Source organism: Podarcis raffonei, chromosome 1 (assembly GCF_027172205.1).
Source record: "Podarcis raffonei isolate rPodRaf1 chromosome 1, rPodRaf1.pri, whole genome shotgun sequence".
Lineage (NCBI taxonomy): Eukaryota > Metazoa > Chordata > Lepidosauria > Squamata > Lacertidae > Podarcis > Podarcis raffonei.
The window spans coordinates 19,745,591-19,764,491 of NC_070602.1; the positions used below are offsets into that span (position 1 = coordinate 19,745,591).

General features: G+C 41.2%; 1 protein-coding gene across 5 annotated transcripts in view; it reads right to left on the reverse strand.

Moving 5' to 3' along the window:
* The window catches only part of VRK1 (VRK serine/threonine kinase 1), a 44,739-nt gene that overhangs the window by 14,359 nt on the left and 11,479 nt on the right, over positions 1-18,901 (reverse strand). For all 5 annotated transcript variants that reach the window (XM_053375582.1, XM_053375562.1, XM_053375572.1 and 2 more), the window contains exons 4-11: positions 16,677-16,746; positions 14,782-14,869; positions 12,146-12,254; positions 11,919-12,011; positions 8,915-9,047; positions 6,593-6,713; positions 4,839-4,897; positions 2,536-2,714 (exon numbers count right to left, since the gene is read on the reverse strand). In XM_053375582.1, the coding sequence (XP_053231557.1) occupies positions 2,536-2,714; positions 4,839-4,897; positions 6,593-6,713; positions 8,915-9,047; positions 11,919-12,011; positions 12,146-12,254; positions 14,782-14,869; positions 16,677-16,746 (852 nt within the window). The remainder of the gene's footprint in view (positions 1-2,535; positions 2,715-4,838; positions 4,898-6,592; positions 6,714-8,914; positions 9,048-11,918; positions 12,012-12,145; positions 12,255-14,781; positions 14,870-16,676; positions 16,747-18,901) is intronic.

Consider the following 18,901-nt stretch of genomic DNA (forward strand, 5'->3'; position numbering starts at 1 on the left):
GAACATACGTTATGTGAACAGAATGGAAAGATAACAGCTTCTTCTCTAAACTATCCATTTTTTAGTCCACTTCAAATTTCACTCCTCTTCGTTAAAATATGGTTCAACTGAAAGATTAAGAAACTCTAGCTTTTAAACATATAGGCTACACCAGTCAACATGTCAAGCACGATCTATTAATTTCAAATATGCTAATGAACATTGTAGACAGTGCTTCCTGGTGACAGGACTTCACTATACAATACTGTTAATTCCACAATTACTGCTATGACTATTCCTATATATATTTCAGGCTGTACTAGCCGACAAATCAATATTGTTTTGCAGTAAACCCCTGGATGGTTTAGTCCAGTCAAACCTGGCTATGGGGTGTGGTGCTCATCTCGCTTCAGGCTGAGGGAGCCAGCATTTGTCCACAGACAGCTTTCCGGGTCATGTGGCCAGCATGACTAAACTGCTTCTGGCACAACGGGACACCGTGATGGAAACCAGAGTGCACAGAAACACCATTTACCTTCCCACCGCAACGGTACCTATTTATCTACTCGCGCTGGTATGCTTTCGAACTGCTAGGTTGGCAGAAGCTGGCAGGGTGTATGGGGTGTTAGAGGAGGAGGAGTAATTCTGGTAGCAGACACGTCATGCTCCTTCTGTTGTAGGTTGTTGACTTTTGGTCCCTACCCTGCACTCAGCTCCCACTTGTGGCTCCTAGTAGCTGTCAGCTCATGACAGAAGCCACACCCTGATAAATGGCACACCCAAACCATCATCCTATTGGCACATCCCATTGGTTGAAGCATTCCAGCGCTCAGTCTAGTACTATCACTTCATCCTTCTCTTCAGTCAGTTGCTCTGAGCGCAGCCATTTGGTGCCAATGCTTTCCTTTTTATCCAACTTTCTTTTACAGCTCTTGCTTTCTGGGTCATCAGCATTAGCTGAAAAACCTTCCTCAGTCTCAACTATCAGTACATCATCACCTTGAGCTGTGGGTGCTGATTCCTGTATATACACAGCAGCCTTCAAATAAATCTTACACTTGAATCATAAATAATGTCATTTCATGACATCTCTGTCAATACATATATTCGCTGAAGTTTTTTCCTGTTTATGAATAACAAAGCAGTCAAATATGCTTTTGCAAAGAGATGGACTCTAAAAAGGAAAAGAAGGAACTGACCTCTCTTTCTTTCTCTGCCTCTCTCTCTCTCTCTCTCTCTCTCTCTCACACACACACACACACACACACACTTGTAGATAAGAGTTCTGTTCAGAACTATAGGAATTAAAATCAGCATTTATACAGAGTTCATACGAAAAATATTGAAATACACACATTTGGTGCATCAATGTTTTACCCATGGGATACAACCAAGTAAATATCCATCACAGAAATGTATCACTACGACAAACCCAAAATCCCACTTCTAATCTTTTAAATTACTGTTCATGAACAGCATTATGCTAGTACTCAGTAATTATATTCTGATCAAATAGCCTGGTGTCCAATACCAAGCTTATGGATAAAATTCTGGTAAGTTAAATATTGGATATTATATAGAAGTACAGTGGTACCTCGGGTTACATACGCTTCAGGTTACAGACTCCGCTAACCCAGAAATAGTACCTCGGGTTAATAACTTTGCTTCAGGATGAGAACAGAAATCGCACGGCAGCGGCGGCGGCAGCTGGAGGCCCCATTAGCTAAAGTGGTACTTCAGGTTAATAACAGTTTCAGGTTAAGAACGGACCTCCAGAACGAATTAAGTTCTTAACCCGAGGTACCACTGTAGACTGAATGCTTGGTTTACATGCCATTACAGGAATAACGCATCTGGTGGTTTATCTGTAGAACAGTCTCTCTGGCTGTTCAGCTACCATGTCAATTAAAGATTTGATAGCCTATAGCAGGGATGGGGAATTTGTAGCCCTCTGGATGTTGTTGGACTACCCACTCTCCTCAGCCCCAAACAGTACAGTCAACATTCAGAGATGGTGAGAGCTGTAGTCAGCATTATCTGCGGGACCACAGGTTCTCCATACCTGAGCCACACAAGGACTCCCTGCGTGAAAATTGTATCTACCATGTTGAAATGCACAAAAAAAGAAAACCTTCTGGGTAGACACCAGCCAAGATCCAAAGAGCTTTTCCTAGCTTTCACATGAGTTCCAAGGAGACTTGGGTGTATGTGTGTTTTTCCACTTCAGCCCCTTACACTGTGTGAAGTGGCATTTCAACAGCGGTTTGTGATGTGGCACAGAGGTCTCCATAAAAGAGAAGGGGGAAAAACCTCCCAGTGGCGCACGTGTAAGCTCTTGGGCAAGGCTAAAGTAGCTCTTTGGACTCAGGCCAGTGACAATAAGATGGAACAAGCCTTTTGCTCATGAAATATAGTCAAGTCTCAAGTGTGCATTTGTTCCCTTTCCTCTTCCAGTCTGGATTTCACCTACGTGACACCCATTTCCAACAGCACTCACTCGCTTTCCAGCTGAAAAGAAGAGGCATTAAATACTGATCTGAATTAAAAAATAAAGACCTTAAGTGCAGGCTTTGCTGGAATGTCTCCATTCTCTGAAACATCCAAGTCCAGTATACCATCATCCTTCTGACCAATGTCCTTGAGACCCCGAAGAAGTATTTCCCGTAACTGCTCGTATGGTGGTTTCTCAGCATAAGTCAGAGACATCACTGTTTCCATGTATTTGGCTATTTCACCTGAAATAAACAATAAGTGTCTGTCTAAGGAGATTGAATTATACTACAAACACATTCTAAAGTGATTCACCTAGAAAATTCACACAATTCTATGCTACTGCTCAGCCATGACTATTGTGCAGAATCTGATTTCAAGGGTTTACTCGGAGTAGGACTTACGCTGAGTATCACCCTTCGTGATGAAAAAGCCATCCTAGCATTTCAGTAAGAAAACACTACAAACAATCCTGCAATTTTGCTTTGGAAGGAAGCATTTACAAAATACACTAGTCTTGCTCAGGAGTGTTTATTTCAATGAAAACAGACTTGAACCCAATGACTTACACTTTCTAAGTTCAATTCATTCAGGAGTTTTTAAACTTCCCGGAAATTATGTCACGTTTTCCAGTATTTTGGACATAAAGTGCTTGTTTTGTCTGCAGGCACAAATACACACATCTCTCCAGCAAGCAAAAATTGTCATGATCTGAAAGCCAGCCATGTTTCATGTGTGCTGCATGCTATGACTGAAGAATCTGGATCCTTCTGGCATCCCAAATCCCACTGGTGGTCTATGTGTGAATGCTATGAATTTTGTTTTTTGTTTTTTTAAGAAATATTTATTAAGGTTTTACAAAAAAACATAGGTTTACAAAATAGAGAAAATTAAAACAAAAATTAACAATCTAAAAAAGAAACACACATAGGAAAGAGGAAGAAAAAAGATACAAAGTGCAAAGAAAAAACTAATAGCTAAAAAGAAAAAATTTAAAAATGAATCCATTTTTCAATATCTTTAAGCTTGTTTCCTTATTTTCTTGACCTCCTCACACCTCCCCTTTTTGTATTCCCGTTTAGAAAAACATTTCAGCAAATCCTTACCCTCTTTCATTTATCTTTGCTCTATATCTTAACCTATTATAACTATGTATTTTCATCCATTATCAATCCGTATTTACATATTCTTGTTAATCTTATTACCAATACCACTTATTTTCAATCCAACATCATTTTAACATTCATTAATTTTACAGTATTTCTGCAAATAGTCTTTAAATTTATTCCAATCTTCTTCCACCAACTCTTCTCCCTGGTCTCGGATTCTGCCAGTCATTTCTGCCAATTCCATGTAGTCCATCACCTTCATCTGCCACTCTTCCAGTGTGGGTAAATCTTGTGTCTTCCAATACTTTGCAATCAGTATTCTTGCTGCTGTTGTTGCATACATAAAGAAAGTTCTATCCTTCTTTGGCACCAATTGGCCGACTATGCCCAGGAGAAAGGCCTCTGGTTTCTTCAGGAAGGTATATTTAAATACCTTTGTCATTTCATTATAGATCATCTCCCAGAAAGCCTTAATCTTTGGGCACGTCCACCAAAGGTGAAAGAATGTACCTTCAGTCTCATTACATTTCCAACATTTATTATCGGGCAAATGATAGATTTTTGCAAGCTTGACTGGTGTCATGTACCACCTGTAAATCATTTTCATAATATTCTCTCTTAAGGCATTACATGCCGTAAATTTCATACCTGTGGTCCACAACTGTTCCCAGTCAGCAAACATAATGTTATGTCCAAGATCCTGTGCCCATTTAATCATAGCTGATTTAACCGTCTCGTCCTGAGTGTTCCATTTTAACAGCAAGTTATACATTCTTGAAAGTATCTTAGTTTTGGGATCTAACAATTCAGTTTCCAACTTTGATTTTTCCACCTGGAAGCCAATTTTTTTTGTCCAAATTGTAAGCCTCTCTTATTTGATAATAGTGAAGCCAGTCTCGCACTTTGTCTTTTAATTTCTCAAAACTCTGCAATTTTGCCCTCCTGCATAGCTGTGAATTTTGCCCCCCCCGCATTAAAAAGAAAAAATATTTCCTTGCAAGCCAATCCTTTCATCCTGCAATTTCATGACAACCTCAACTATATTTCCAAAATGCAAAATGTACAAATATGTAGCAAGTTGTTCAAGGGTTTGTTTTAACTTCTTTTGGAAAATGAGCACCAGAAGCTCTCCAAAAACAAGCAGATCCTGGACACTTTTTGTTTCAACAAAACCCCTTTGAATTCTTTTTTATAATTCTTGTAAAAAAAATTTTTACAAAAGTTTCATTATGGGTTAATATGAAAATTGAATCTTCTTACCTGGTTTATCTTTTTTAGAGAAACACTCACTCATCAAGTCTGCAATATTATCTGTATACCTGAGGGGGGGTGGGGGGAAGCAGACAAGTTATGTTTAAGAGATCAGCAGCTAGTATTTTTGGTGAATTTTCTCCCTTAGGTAAATAAGTGTGTATCAACACAATGATGAGAGTAAAAATGGGGCAAATCTCTTAAATTTTAAAATTATACTTCAGTACTGAATAAAATATCTCATTTTCTAATATCGTACAATCTCATTTAGTAACATTTGCTCAAAATATACAGGCAATCAAAACTGTGGATGAATGAAAAGATTATTGCATTATATTTTTGATGGATGTGTTACTATATCATGAAATTCCCAGAGAATCATGCATGTATATCAAATAGGAAAGCCAGGGCCTTTAATTAGACCAACCTGTGTTGGGAAAGTAGAGGAAGTCAGAACTTTCAAGCAGAAATAATAGGCAAATTGAAATTACACTGACGTAAGAGGCTGGAAACATCTTCAGAGCTGAGGGCCACATTTCCCCAGAGGAATGCTGTGAAGAGGCCCCACACCAGCAGATCCACTTGCAGAAGAGGATGGACTTGCAACCGCACACCTTGCACAACAGCTAAGCCCCATTCCCTCCCCACAGATGGTTGAGAAAGGACCTAGAGAGCTAGATGAAATCTGGCTGTGGGCTGCAGCCAACCCACAGGTTCCCCATTCCAGCTATGCAGAGCAAGGAGGGGTGATTACCCTGTAATTCACGAAAGCTAGGGCTAAGCTGCTGCTAGCAAATGAGGAACACTGTGGTAATGATTTAGCATCTAGGTTATTTCAGGACAGCTTGTTCAAAAACAGATCTGAGCCCAACGTTAATAAAACTATGGTCATGCTAATCATGTCAGGAATCTGTTGAAAACTAAGAGGGATGTGGGATGAGTAGGTAGTATGTACTCATTGCCTAGAAATTTTCAGCAGTAACAGATTATACTACTATGCCCTTGTTTGCCGTTTCTGGCTACCAAGGCCCCATCAGACTATTGCAGAAAACAAAACAAAAAAACAGCAGTGCACAGGTGGGTGCATGTAATGAGATTCCTAAGTTTGGATGATATGTGCAATGAGAATGATGAAAAGTGGATGGTGAGCTACTTGTTCAACAGCTAAACTTTCCATTTGCTGCATGTTCAGTATGTTCATCTATCAGGGCTGGCCCGCCCATCAGGCAGATGCCTCAGAGTGACAGGCACCTGTGGGTAGCAGTGCCGCTGTGTGCCTGCTGCTCACTGCTGCCAGATGCTTGGCACCTCCTCCTGCTTCTTTGCCACTGCAGCCACGCACCACTGTCTTGGCCATGCCCCTGCAGCCTGCCGCCTGCTGCACCTCCTTGACCACCACCCAGGGAAGCCTCAGTGTGTTGGCAGAAGCGAGGGGCTGTGGAGGAGGAGGGGGTGGGGAGTAGACGGGGGGGGGGTTGCCTCAAGTGGCAAAATGTCCTGGGCCAGCCCTGTCATCTTTTATGTAAAATGAGGAATACCCATAAGCAATGTGAATACCTTATCGTATTATTTAAACAAGGGCTTTTCATTCAGTTAAGTGAGTATTGGAAAATAGAGTAATCTCATTCCTTTTGGGTAGTCAAGCCCCAACTATACATCTGACTAATATTTTGAATTTGGGGGCCTCGCTATCAGCCAAGCTGAAAGATTACTATTTTGAATAAGACAAATTTGTTTTTGAAAATTAAAAATAAGAGTTTTACCTAATTTTGGAGTCTTTGACATAATTGGGGTCTTTCAGATTGTCTTCCCAAGGGAGTTTACCACAAAGCCAACAGATCATACAATAACCCAGAATTTCCAAGTCACCACGCCTTGATGGAGCTGCAAACAAAACAGAGCATTAACTTCGCAGTTGTGTCTTATAGTCAATTTAAAGATATATAGATGATTTATAGATCAAGTTTGGGAACTATAAAATATTTTCTTAAGAATCCAAAAGGAGCCATCAATGTACTGTCACAGGGTCTTTCAAAACTGATGGACGGGATCTCTTTGGAATGTATGGAACATCGGCAAAGATTTGGATGGTACTATTGGTCACAGGCCTACAGGCGCTCATAGTTCAGGGTCTTCTAAGGGTGGATCATTATTCCAGTGTCATCAGTGAATAGAGAGGTGAGGTATGGAGAGTCCCCAGCTGCTGTTCTGTCTGGTTGGAGATTAAATGGTGCAGGGAGAAGAGGTGTGTAATTGATGAGGTTTCTAAGTGGTGTCAGAGATTACTATGGCTGGGATCCAAACAGCTACTTTAGTGGTACCCAAGGATTTGCACCTGTCCAGTGGGGTTTCTTTTAGAACAGAAAATCCCATGCTGTCTCACAAATTGCTTTTGAGACTATCCTCAGCAGCATGACAAGAATGGGGAGCCACTCATTGCATTAGCACAAGTCCAAAACCACTTTGGGTTCAACATTTTCAAGATCCTGAACCTAGTAAACTTAGAAGACATGTACTTTGAGGCACAGTGACCCATGCCACACTTCCTTATGGGACGCTTTTTAGTTTTATTTTTTATTTACCATTGGTCTCTGACTGTGGACAGCACAAGAATGACACCAACCCCTAGAGTTGTACTTTTAAAACTTCTGTCTTACAAGAAGAAATGCAACAATGTGCCATTGCTCTCACCACTGTAACGTACCAATGCAACTCATAATCTGAAAATGAATCAAGATTGCTTTAAAAAGCCTGGATCCAAAGAACAGATATGCATGCATGGAATAATGGAAAGCAATGCCTCAAGGGCAGTTTTTCTCCATATGCACCTTCCCAGACACTGAGGTCATCCTCGTGTGCCGTCTCCACGAGAAGTCAGGCATTTTCTGCAAGGGCTCCCCAGTGACGTTCGGCTGGCACCTTCCTTACACACCTTTAGGCACCAGGTGAAAACATGCCTCTTTAACCAGGCCTTTGGCTGATTGACATCCAATTCCCCCTTTAAATGTGTTGTGGAAAGGGAGGGGAATTATTGGTTTGTTTTCGTTCTTACTTTTATTAAGGATTTTGTGTTTTGTATATTGCGATTTTATGTTGTGAACCGCCCTGAGGTCTACAGGTATAGGAAGGCATACAAACTGTAATAATAATAGTAAGCAAGAGCTTTGCTTTCATCCATTGTTTTCAGCAGCAGTACCCACCTGAAGCCGAAAGCTTGTGAATTTAAAAACAGCTAACCTCTTCTGAACTTAGAAATCCTGCTTAGAAAAAAAGGAGCGCCCTGGCTATGTGAAAGTAGCTGGATGTAGCTCTGTGGTTCAGAATGTGCTTCGCATGCAGAAAGTCCTGGGTTCAATTCCTGCCGTTTCCAGACAGGGTTGGAAAAAGACTCCTGCATGAAACCCTGGGAATGCCCTGTCAGTCAGTATAGCCAATGCTAAGCTAGATGGACCAACAGTCTGAATCAGCATAAGGCTGCTTCCTCTCTCATCTTTGAATGTACATTCATCCATTCTTTACCATCTAAGATCTAAACATATTTTTTAAGAGCTAATATGTATATATATATAAAAGTAGTCTTGTTTTATATACTTGGCAATATGATAAAATATATTAATATTTGACTGGCCAAGTAAGACAATCTGTACAAAGATTTTAGCACGCAGGTGTCCCGTTTGCAGACAATGTTGGTACAGTGATACCTCCGGTTGCGGACGGGATCCGTTCCGGAGCTCCGGTCGAATCCCGAGGTTTCCGCAACCAGAGGGGCCGCTTCTGTGCTAAACACTTCTGGGTTTGCCGCTTTCGCAACCCGAAGTTTACATTACCCGAGGGTAACGTAAGCCGGAGTGCTACTGTATTATTATTCTCCAACACTGCTACAATCTGGCTTGTAACATTGTTTCAAGTTATTCTGCTAATTATTCACAGCTTTGTTCCCCCTGTGGGATTCTAAATTAATTCTTGATATGTAAGTGGGCTACTTTAGACCAGTATTTCAACATGGCCACATTTTCAAGCTTGTTACCTTGCATTCACAGCAACCACAAGAAACGTTATGCAAGAAGCAAAGCAAAACTACTTACCCACCCCCTTGTGAGCATCAATACTAGTAAATTCAAGAGTTCCATCATGACACCTCTTGGGATTCTCTTTATAATCTTTGTGGTTACCTTCCGGACAGTATCGATAGGCGAGGCCATAATCCACCAAGTACACCTATTAAGATTCCAAATGCACCAAGACAAGCGTCATCCAAGAGTTTATAAGGACGCTTTTACAATACTTCCAAAAATTCTCTTATCATTCAGACTTCAAATGCTTAGGTTATACTTGAACAAACATCTACAAACTATTCATTTTTACTTATTGCTTTGTTAAAGTCATTTATATATTTATATACTGTCATTTATATATTTCTAAGCAATGCACATAGACATAAACCATGCAGAATATAAAATAATAAAAAGGAATCATAAAACGGAACACTAGCTTCTACTGCCATGCATGTAAAGTTCAGCAAGGAGGTGCCTGTCTAATCTCAGTTGGGAGGAGAGCTCCATAGGTTTGGGCCCACAGCTCTGAACACATGGCTTCTAGCAGTTATGAGCCATGCCACCTGAGCCACAGGGGATCGCCAACAGAGATGTCACAAAAGATCTCAGTGATCAAGCTGGGATAGAAGGGATCAAGTGGTCCTTTGGATACTCTGGACCCATGTTGTTAAAGGCCTTGTAAATTAATACAAGAACCTTGAACCTGGCTGGGTAACATATGGGCAGCCGGTGCACCAGGGTTATGTGCAGGTTGCAATGGAATCACTGTGAATCAGTGCCCCCAATACCTACCCCAGAAAGCCACCCTTGTCAATTGTATCAAAAGTTGCAGGTGGTTTGAGAAGCAGGAGCAAAAGATGCATCCCGCCGTCCCTCTATCAATCAAGGTCATCTATCAGGGTGACCAAGGTTGGTTCAGTCAAAAATCCAAACCTGAACCCAGAATGAAATTGATCTAGCTAGTCCACATCTTCCAGGAATTTCTCCAACTGCTCTCTCCACTACCTTGCTTACGGAAGGGGCATTCATGACTGGGTGTGACTAATCATTGATTCCATGTACTCCAATATAAGACAATTCCATCGTGAGATACTTGCTTTTTGTTGCTGTTTAAATAAAGGAAGAAACCAAGTTAAAGCAAGTCTACCTGCATGCTGTGTTTCTATCTAGAGCAGGGATGGGAAGACCAGTGGATTAAAACAACCTTGCAAATAAACCCACAAAAGTTACTAGCCTGTAACAATTTTTTGCTATCCTGCTGGGAACTGGCACAGGAAACTCTGTCTCTGCTGCAGCAGCCCGCTGTATTTCTATGATGGGCATGGAGGAGGGGTTTTTTGTCTTCTGGCAGCCTGCTTGCTTTCTATGGACACAAGGCAGGGAAGGAGCACTCCATCTCTCCTCCAACAGCCTGTTTGCTCACCTGTATGCAGTTCTTTGTCACTTATGGCTACCAGGCTACTGCTTAAATGCAAGGCTGGGATTCAACTCCCATCATCTCTCTGATCTAGAGCAATCCAATACAAGCTTTAAAACAACAGTTGGGGGAAATTTTAAACTATATAGGTAAATACTATATTGTCTTATAATCCTTGAAAAAGAAACATTTGGTTGGCTGCATGGATCTGACCAAATTACCCCAGGTGAGCTGGTGGAGACCCGAAGGCTCCGATTTGCGTCAAGTCACCAAGATAAGTTTGATCTATAATTTCTTTTTAAAACCTATCACGAATGCTCAGTAAGATGTTAAGTGCTTTCACTTAGTTACAGAAGACTCCTGCTCATTTTTTAACAAACAGACACTACCCACTCAGATGGCAGAGGATGGTTTGCATCTGTTTGAGACTCACTAATTGGCACAGTGACTCCAGTCACTATCAGCACCATCTTCTTCCCTATACCTTAAATGGAGAAATTCTGCTCTCCTTTCCTCCAATAGGACCAAGAGTTTTCTACCCTCTGGTTGAATACTTAATTTGATATTAAAGGATTTAACAAATTGTTCAACCGTTTTTAATAATTATATTTTCATCCTACCTTTCGGACAAAAATATTGTCTCCCAAAGCAGCTCACATCAATGAAAAATTCAATACAGTCCTGGTGGGAGGCACTGTACATAAATTAAAATGAGACACAGGCCTTGACCTCAGGCTGGCAGACTAAAAAACACAAGACATCCAAGGGAAGGGAAGGGAGGGAATAGGTAGAGGATGGAGATCAGTTCGGCAATGCCAGAACAGCAGTGAACTTTAAATGGGCATCTTTATTAGATGAGGGCAGGAGCTGATCTTTCCTTGCTGGCACTCTTGCTTGGGTATATATAAAAAAATGCAATTGCCCAGTGACATTTAGACTTCTGACCAGTTTAGTCCATATACATGTGGGTAGCAGACTAGTAAAGCTTTTATTTTTATTTTATTTTTTTGTAGACTAGTAAGTGTCACAAATTCATTTGCAAGGCTAGTTGGGCCACTTTAAAAAAAGTATAACATTCGCTTATTCACTCCAAGATAAGCACTCAAACAAGGGGAAATTATGGACTTTGTATGTGCATTTGCCAAACACTAAAGATGTAAAATAATAATAATAATAAAATTAGACAGCTACAGATATTTCTGTAAACCAATTGATTTGAACAATCAACATGTTAAAAATCAGGTTTTCCAAGTAACAGAACACTTATGCTTGATGGATTCTTCAAACAAAGGAAATAAAAAATTGACAAAGCAGACAGGCAAATGTAATTCACCGGTGTACTATATAATTTTAAACTTCCACCCCCAAATAGCTATTTGAAATTCATTTTGTATCGCAAGCATTCTCCTGAATATTATTCAGGGCAGAATAGCCAATTTGATCAACTGCCAGCAAAGTGAATAAAAAATGTACAACATTAACTAGATATAAATGTCAAGCAGAAATATTAATGCTGTACACATTCATAAAGGCAAGATTTCTGCTGAGGTTCACAGCAGCTCCATTAAAAAAAAACAATAGGTTAAACAATGAAGAAAGAAAAAACCTGGAAGTTACCTGATGTGGAGCCTTGTAGCCCAGAAGAAGATTTGAGGCCTTGATGTCTCCATGCACATATTCATGTTCATGAATGTATTCTAAAACATCAAGCTAATAAAGACATAACAGAACAATTTCAGCATATATAAACCACACACAGCAGAGGGCAACTACTCTTTACAGGTTAACTTTAAAGCAAAGAAACTACATTAGATAGCATTAATAATACTTAATTTTCAACTTACTATTCTCAAGCCCAACAGTAATACTGTTTTGCGGGTAAAGTGCTTTCCTCTCTCTTCAAAAATCTTCTGGAGATCTTTCCCAAATCTGTCCATTACCATAAATCTGTAGCTGGTTTCAGAAAAAGAAAACATAGCCTTTAAGAAAATCCATACGAGATACCTTAATATATATATACCTTTTTAGTGCAAGTATTTTAAATTTTAGGTTGCTTTCCAGCAAAGAAAAAAAAAAGCCCCAAAGCAAAGTACAAAATGAATAAACATGCACATTTAACAACAGAAATGTAATATCTACTGTAGATACGTTAAATGTATTTATTTAAATTATGTAGCAACAAAAGATACACACAATAAGCCACTGAGAAGTCTAAACAGGAGAACAAATGGAACAGTGAAGGACTGTCAGAATAAGAAGAGCTAAGCGAGTTTCCTAAGGATGAACAGGGACAAGACTAGAGTGTTCCAGGGTCTGGTCTCCTGTCCCATGATAGCGAGTGAAAGAGATGCTGGTGGGGCAGAGGTCTGGGCCTCACCAAAATATCTTAGGAGGCAGGAATGATTGTGTGGAAGCAGATCGTCCATAAATACTATGATCTCAAACTGAAAATGTAATTCTTTCAAGCAGTGGAGGTTGATCTGTTACAGCCAGTGGGGCACTGGCCCACCAAACTCAATAAGATTCAATTGCAGAAACAGGAAGCTGTTGACTAAATGGGAAGGATCCTGCTCTGTGTCAAATGACAGGGCTGGGTCAGGCTGCTTCTCTCTCCTCTTCTACTTTTTTATTTAATAATTTGATGAATGGCTATTTCATAATTTCCATTTCTACGTACCATTCCTTCTATATTTTCGAATTGCTCACTTAAAAAACAAAAAACTGAAGGAGTTGAAAAAACAAATCATGGTGGTGTTGAGCTGCTTTTCCAAAAAATGCCCTATAATGCTTGTGAATATTCCACGCTCTGAGCAAAAGCTGGCTGTACAGGAAGCAATACATAACTGACTCATTTTTATTTTGCTTTGGGTCTGGCTGGTGCTAATGCCCTGCAACAAGGTCAGAATGCCCTGATCCCACCAAGGACTCTATCTGGTTCACAGCCATCGAAAATGCACTTTCAACAGATTGCTTTAGTTCTCATTGCTTTTGAGCAGCAGGATACGGCATTTCAACGTTTTATTAAAAATGAAAACACCACTACGGAACCCACAGCACCCACCCACCCTTTCAGGGTGGTACTCAGAACAAGCTGCTGCTGAAAGCTGCAGAACATTCAAGCAACTATTCCAAGGAAAAGAGTTCTGGTCAGAAACCAGAAAGCAAAATTACGGAAAGCGTGGAGTACACATGGGAGAGCTTTTGTGACTCACACAGAAGTAGAAGCTCTATTAGTTGACTGCGAAAAGTTGCTCTTAGAATCACAGAGCTGGAAGGGACCACGAGGGTAATCCAGTCCAACCCCCTGCAATGCAGGAATCTCACCCAATGTGGGGCTCAATCAACATGACCCTGAGATTAAGAGTCTCATGCTCTAACGACTGAGCTATATGTAAGGGTGTATCTTCAGAAGCCCTTGGGTTGTTGTTTTTTTTTAAAAAAAGAGCCATAAAAATAGAGGGTTATAGACAAATTCAGTCCCTCCCCAAACATAAGGGCTTTTTGATCATGTAGAATCTTCTGTGAGCTGTCTGGGTGGGTGGTTTTTTAAAAAAATGCCCCCTTTCTCCTGCAGCCTCTTGTGCTACTTCCCCAACCCTCTGGAGAAGACTTTGGGAGGTGCAGGAGGTTCTAGAAGGGAAGGGAGAATCAGATAAAATTGTATTTCCAGTAGTGACATAAGCTTCTACTCAGCGCCTTTTTTCTTTAAAAAGAAATGTTTAGGGGTACTCTCATTTTCCTACTCATATTGGCCTCAATGAGGCCAAACTTAGATTCACAAAAGGTTTAGGGGTATGCATAGCCCTGCAACCCCCCAGAAAAAAAAACACTGCTGCTACTACATTCAAGAGTTTCCCATCAAGTAGAGGGACACAACCGGATACAATTCAGGGGAAAAGTTCTAAAATTCATCTAACAATGCCTTTTGCATGCATCTGTCCGTACATATTTCCAGTAACATTGATCTGTTCATCAGTAACATTAATTTAACTGGTAAAAGTAAAGGTAAAGGGACCCCTGACCATTAGGTCCAGTCGTGACCGACTCTGGGGTTGCGGCGCTCATCTCGCTTTACTGGCCGAGGGAGCCGGCATACAGCTTCCGGGTCATGTGGCCAGCATGACTAAACCGCTTCTGGTGAACCAGAGCAGCGCACGGAAACGCCGTTTACCTTCCCGCCGGAGCAGTACCTATTTATCTACTTGCACTTGGCATGCTTTCGAACTGCTAGGTGGGCAGGAGCAGGGACCGAGCAACGGGAGCTCACCCCGTACAGGTTTAATTCTCTATACAGATTTTTTTCTCACATGGCAATTCCTCTGATATTTTCACATTGATCAACTTTTAAGTCTGAATGCTGACACAACACCAAAGGCCATCAGTTACTGAGATGTGCTAAGCATGTGAGAAACTCACACAGGGGGAGTAGTGGCTATGAAAAATCCTACCTATAAACTCAAAAATAAGAAATGGTTTGTACCTTTTGCCGTTCTTTTGATGCAAGCCAGAACCCCAGTACTTGGGTACACCTAAGTATTTCAGTTTGTGAGAAGAAATCCATTTCTTAACTGAAACCAAAAAAAAGTTTCCAAATATGCATTGTTACAGCTTTCTGCAAAGCAATTATTGCCATATTTGTGTAAGGATGTGATTAGTGAAATCAGACCGAAGGCAAAATGATGAACGCCTATGGATAAGTACTAAACATTTACTACTAACTCACTAAGGGGGCAATCTTATGGCAAGATCTGCCAGGTTGAAAAGATTAGGATGCAGCAGATCTCTGGCTCAGCCAGTGCTAAGTCCCCAATCAGCTAAGGATATGCTCATATAACTTGCTCATCCCAGCTCGGCTGGCAGAACCAAGGTCAGTTTACCCAAAAAAGTGGCATTCTGGGGGCTGTAAATGGGGGATGAGGGACTTAGAAGGGCTCCTAAGCCCAATCAGTTTGGTCATGTGACCTGGAGACCCAGAACAGAACACCTTTTTTGAGGCCTGTTTTCCATCTGCCAGGCTTAGGCAAAGCAGCAGCCCTGCCGCTGAATGGAGTTTGGATCTGGTATAACTTTAACTTGCACCAGCTTGCCTTATGCCAACCTTTTTGTGCATAGGATTGCTCCCTTAGTTACTAAGCATGTGATCTAATCAACACTAAGCATTTTAAGGCTCAAAAGAATCATAGAGTTGGAAGGGAGACTGGGAGCGGCCGCTGAGACCACATAACACCGGTCTTGAAAGACCTACACTGGCTCCCAGCATGTTTCCAAGCACAATTCAAAGTGTTGGTGCTGACCTTTAAAGCCCTAAACGGCCTCGGCCAAGTATACCTGAAGGAGCGTCTCCACCCCCATCGTTCTGCCCGGACACTAAGGTCCAATGTCGAGGGCCTTCTGGCGGTTCCCTCGCTGCAAGAAGCCAAGTTACAGGGAACCAGGCAGAGGGCCTTCTCGGTAGTGGCACCCACCCTGTGGAACGCCCTCCCACCAGATGTCAAAGAGAAGAACAACTACCAGACTTTTAGAAGACATCTGAAGGCAGCCCTGTTTAGGGAAGCTTTTCATGTTTGACAGACTATTGTATTTTAATATTTTGTTGGAAGCCGCCCAGAGTGGTTGGGGAAACCCAGCCAGATGGGTGGGGTATAAATAAATTATTATTATTATTATTATTATTATTATTATTATTATTATTATTAGGGACCACAAGGGTCATCTAGTCCAACCCGCTGCAATGCAGAAGCATTTTACGCAATGTGGGCCTCGTGCCCATGACCCTGAGATTAAGAGTCTCATGCTCTAACAACTGAGTTAGGCATGTGCTTAGGTCTCTCTCACTGAAATTAGTGGGATTTAAAAGGGCTCAACTTAGGAACTGCATTATGCCCTTTCTATCATTTATGCGTTCCACGAGTTTCTTTCTGCCTTCTTGGCAATTTTAATATAGCAAACATCTCGTCTCCTAGCAAATCTAAGCATATTATTTAATTAAAATTGCTTATGCTTTCTCCCCCCTTTGAACAGCCACCTTGCGCTACGAAAATTCCACTTTCCCCTTGGAAATTAGTGCATGCAGCCTCAATGGGCTGTGACCTTCGAGCATAAAAAAGGACAAGAGAAAGTGTTCCAGTTCAGTAGGCCCTGTTTATAAACAATTACCTTCAATAACTACCCAACACTGCACCATTATGAAGAAACATCCAGTTGTAATTAGGTATGCCCTTAAAGTTACCATTCAGAGTCCTCCGAGAACTATGGTTTTCGTTGCCCATGAATCATTAAATATATTATAACACCTCTCCCAACGTCTCACATTAGGATATTCAAAAAGGTTTAAATAAATTGTTTTGTTGATTCAAACACCAGTAGATTACTTACTTAGGTCAGGTTTAGCTGTCCGCATGTAGAAACTCAGTTCTGTAAAGAGTGGTCCATTGTCACTGGGTTCCTTTAAAAAATACATTTTTTAATTAAAAAAAAGTGAAAACTTTCAAATCTGTTGGGTACACTCCTCTAGTAAATACTTTTTAACGGATAAAGCTTTCTTCCCCTGTCCTATGCAGAATTCTAACAACCTAAGTAAATTCTCTTCCTTTCTCTTTATCTTCTTAATGACTGTTACATAATGCAAAAAAGCATTCAATTAAAAAAGGAACATTTTTGTAGATTTCAATGCTGGGAGCAGGGATTAACTTAATATAGTGACTGAAAACTTAAGTGATCTTCTGCATTTCAGTAATACTGTGGTATGCAGAAACAGCAAATTACTAATATATACATTTTTGCTTGACCCCCTCTTAGAGCAAATATGTGTTTGTAACAATGCAATATACCCTCTAACAGGTCAGACCACTAGTCCATCTAGCCCCAAACTGTCTATTCTAACAGTCCACAGCTCCCAAAGATCTCAAGCAGAGATCTTACCCATCACCTGTTCCCTGATATTTTTGGTTGAGGACACCAAGAATAGAACCTGGGACTATATGCATGCAAAGCATGGGCTCTGTTACTGAGCTATGGTCCCTCCAATATGTACAAGGGATACTTTTTTATAATAGAATCATAGAGTTGGAAGGGACCCAGAGGATCATCTAGTTCAACCCCCTGCAGTGCAGGAATATGCAACTGTCCCATAGGGGGATCAAACCTGCAACCCTGGCGTCATCAGCACCATGCTCTAACCAACTGAGCTATATTGAATCAGTTCCTATGACAACAAAGGCTCAGGTACTAAAGAGCACAGATCCTTTACCACTAATGGAAGTGAATAAGCTTATGCACACCAAAGCCTAGTAGGCATGGGTGATTAATGTTGTCAGAAATGTTCATGTTAGTTCAGCCACGTCCTGCTGAGACCTGAAGCAAGTTGAATGTTATGGTAGGCTTTCCCTTTCCAAGAAACCCGTCTCAACCTTGTTTTCTTCTCTCCAAAGTACAAACTTTGCCCATGTCATATACCACATTATTTTGTCCACATGAAGTTGACTTAAGCAACTCAATCTTGATCCAGGGTAAACTCAAATGTACACAAGTACTTCACAAATCTACATCTGGGGTCATACGTCCCCATCTCTAAAAGACATTTATGTTTTCAAGCTGTCTATTCTACGTAGTCAGAGGCATTCATTTATTAACACAATTTGTCTCCATTATGGTTACACACTAAAGCAAGCTACAAAGTACTGATATTCTGTATAAATAAAATGTTTATATCAGCATCCTCTTAAAACCACACATACATCACCGGCATGAACTACGCATTAATGCTTTTCAATACATTTAGTAGTCAGGGGCATGATGTATAGACTATTTTTACAAACATAAACTTAATCGATTCATAGTGTCTATAACTCTATAAATAACAGGCAGCCCGATACAGGCAAATTCACGGCACTAGGTTACTGCTACCAGGCAATAATACGGGACACGGGTGGCGCTGTGGGTAAAAGCCTCAGCGCCTAGGGCTTGCCGATCGAAAGGTCGGTGGTTCGAATCCCCGCAGCGGGGTGCGCTTCCGTTGTTCGGTCCCAGCGCCTGCCAACCTAGCAGTTCGAAAGCACCCCCAGGTGCAAGTAGATAAATAGGGACCGCTTACTGGCGGGAAGGTAAACGGCGTTTCCGTGTGCTGCGCTGGCTCGCCAGATGCAGCTTTGTCACGCTGGCCACGTGACCCGGAAGTGTCTCCGGACAGCGCTGGCCCCTGGCCTCTTAAGTGAGATGGGCGCACAACCCCAGAGTCTGTCAAGACTGGCCCGTATGGGCAGGGGTACCTTTACCTTTACCTTTACCTTTACCAGGCAATAATACTTGCAACTATACTAAATGGAAACTTAACAATTTGGCTTAAATAATAAAAAAAAAAACAGGCTTCCCTCTTCCTATCAAAATGGGCAATAGTCTCAAGATAGGTAAATAGCAAGCAGGGTTTCAGCAAATAGGGCCAAATCCTATTTGCTTCAAGGGGTGCCATCTCCCCCGCCCTCCAACTTTCCAGGCATGCCACATCCACTCCTTCTCAAGGCGTGGAGAGACTGTGGAAGAGGGAACTGAGAGGCAGCAGAAAGGAAGTGGCTGCACAAAGCTTGCACTCTGTCCTCTGTGAC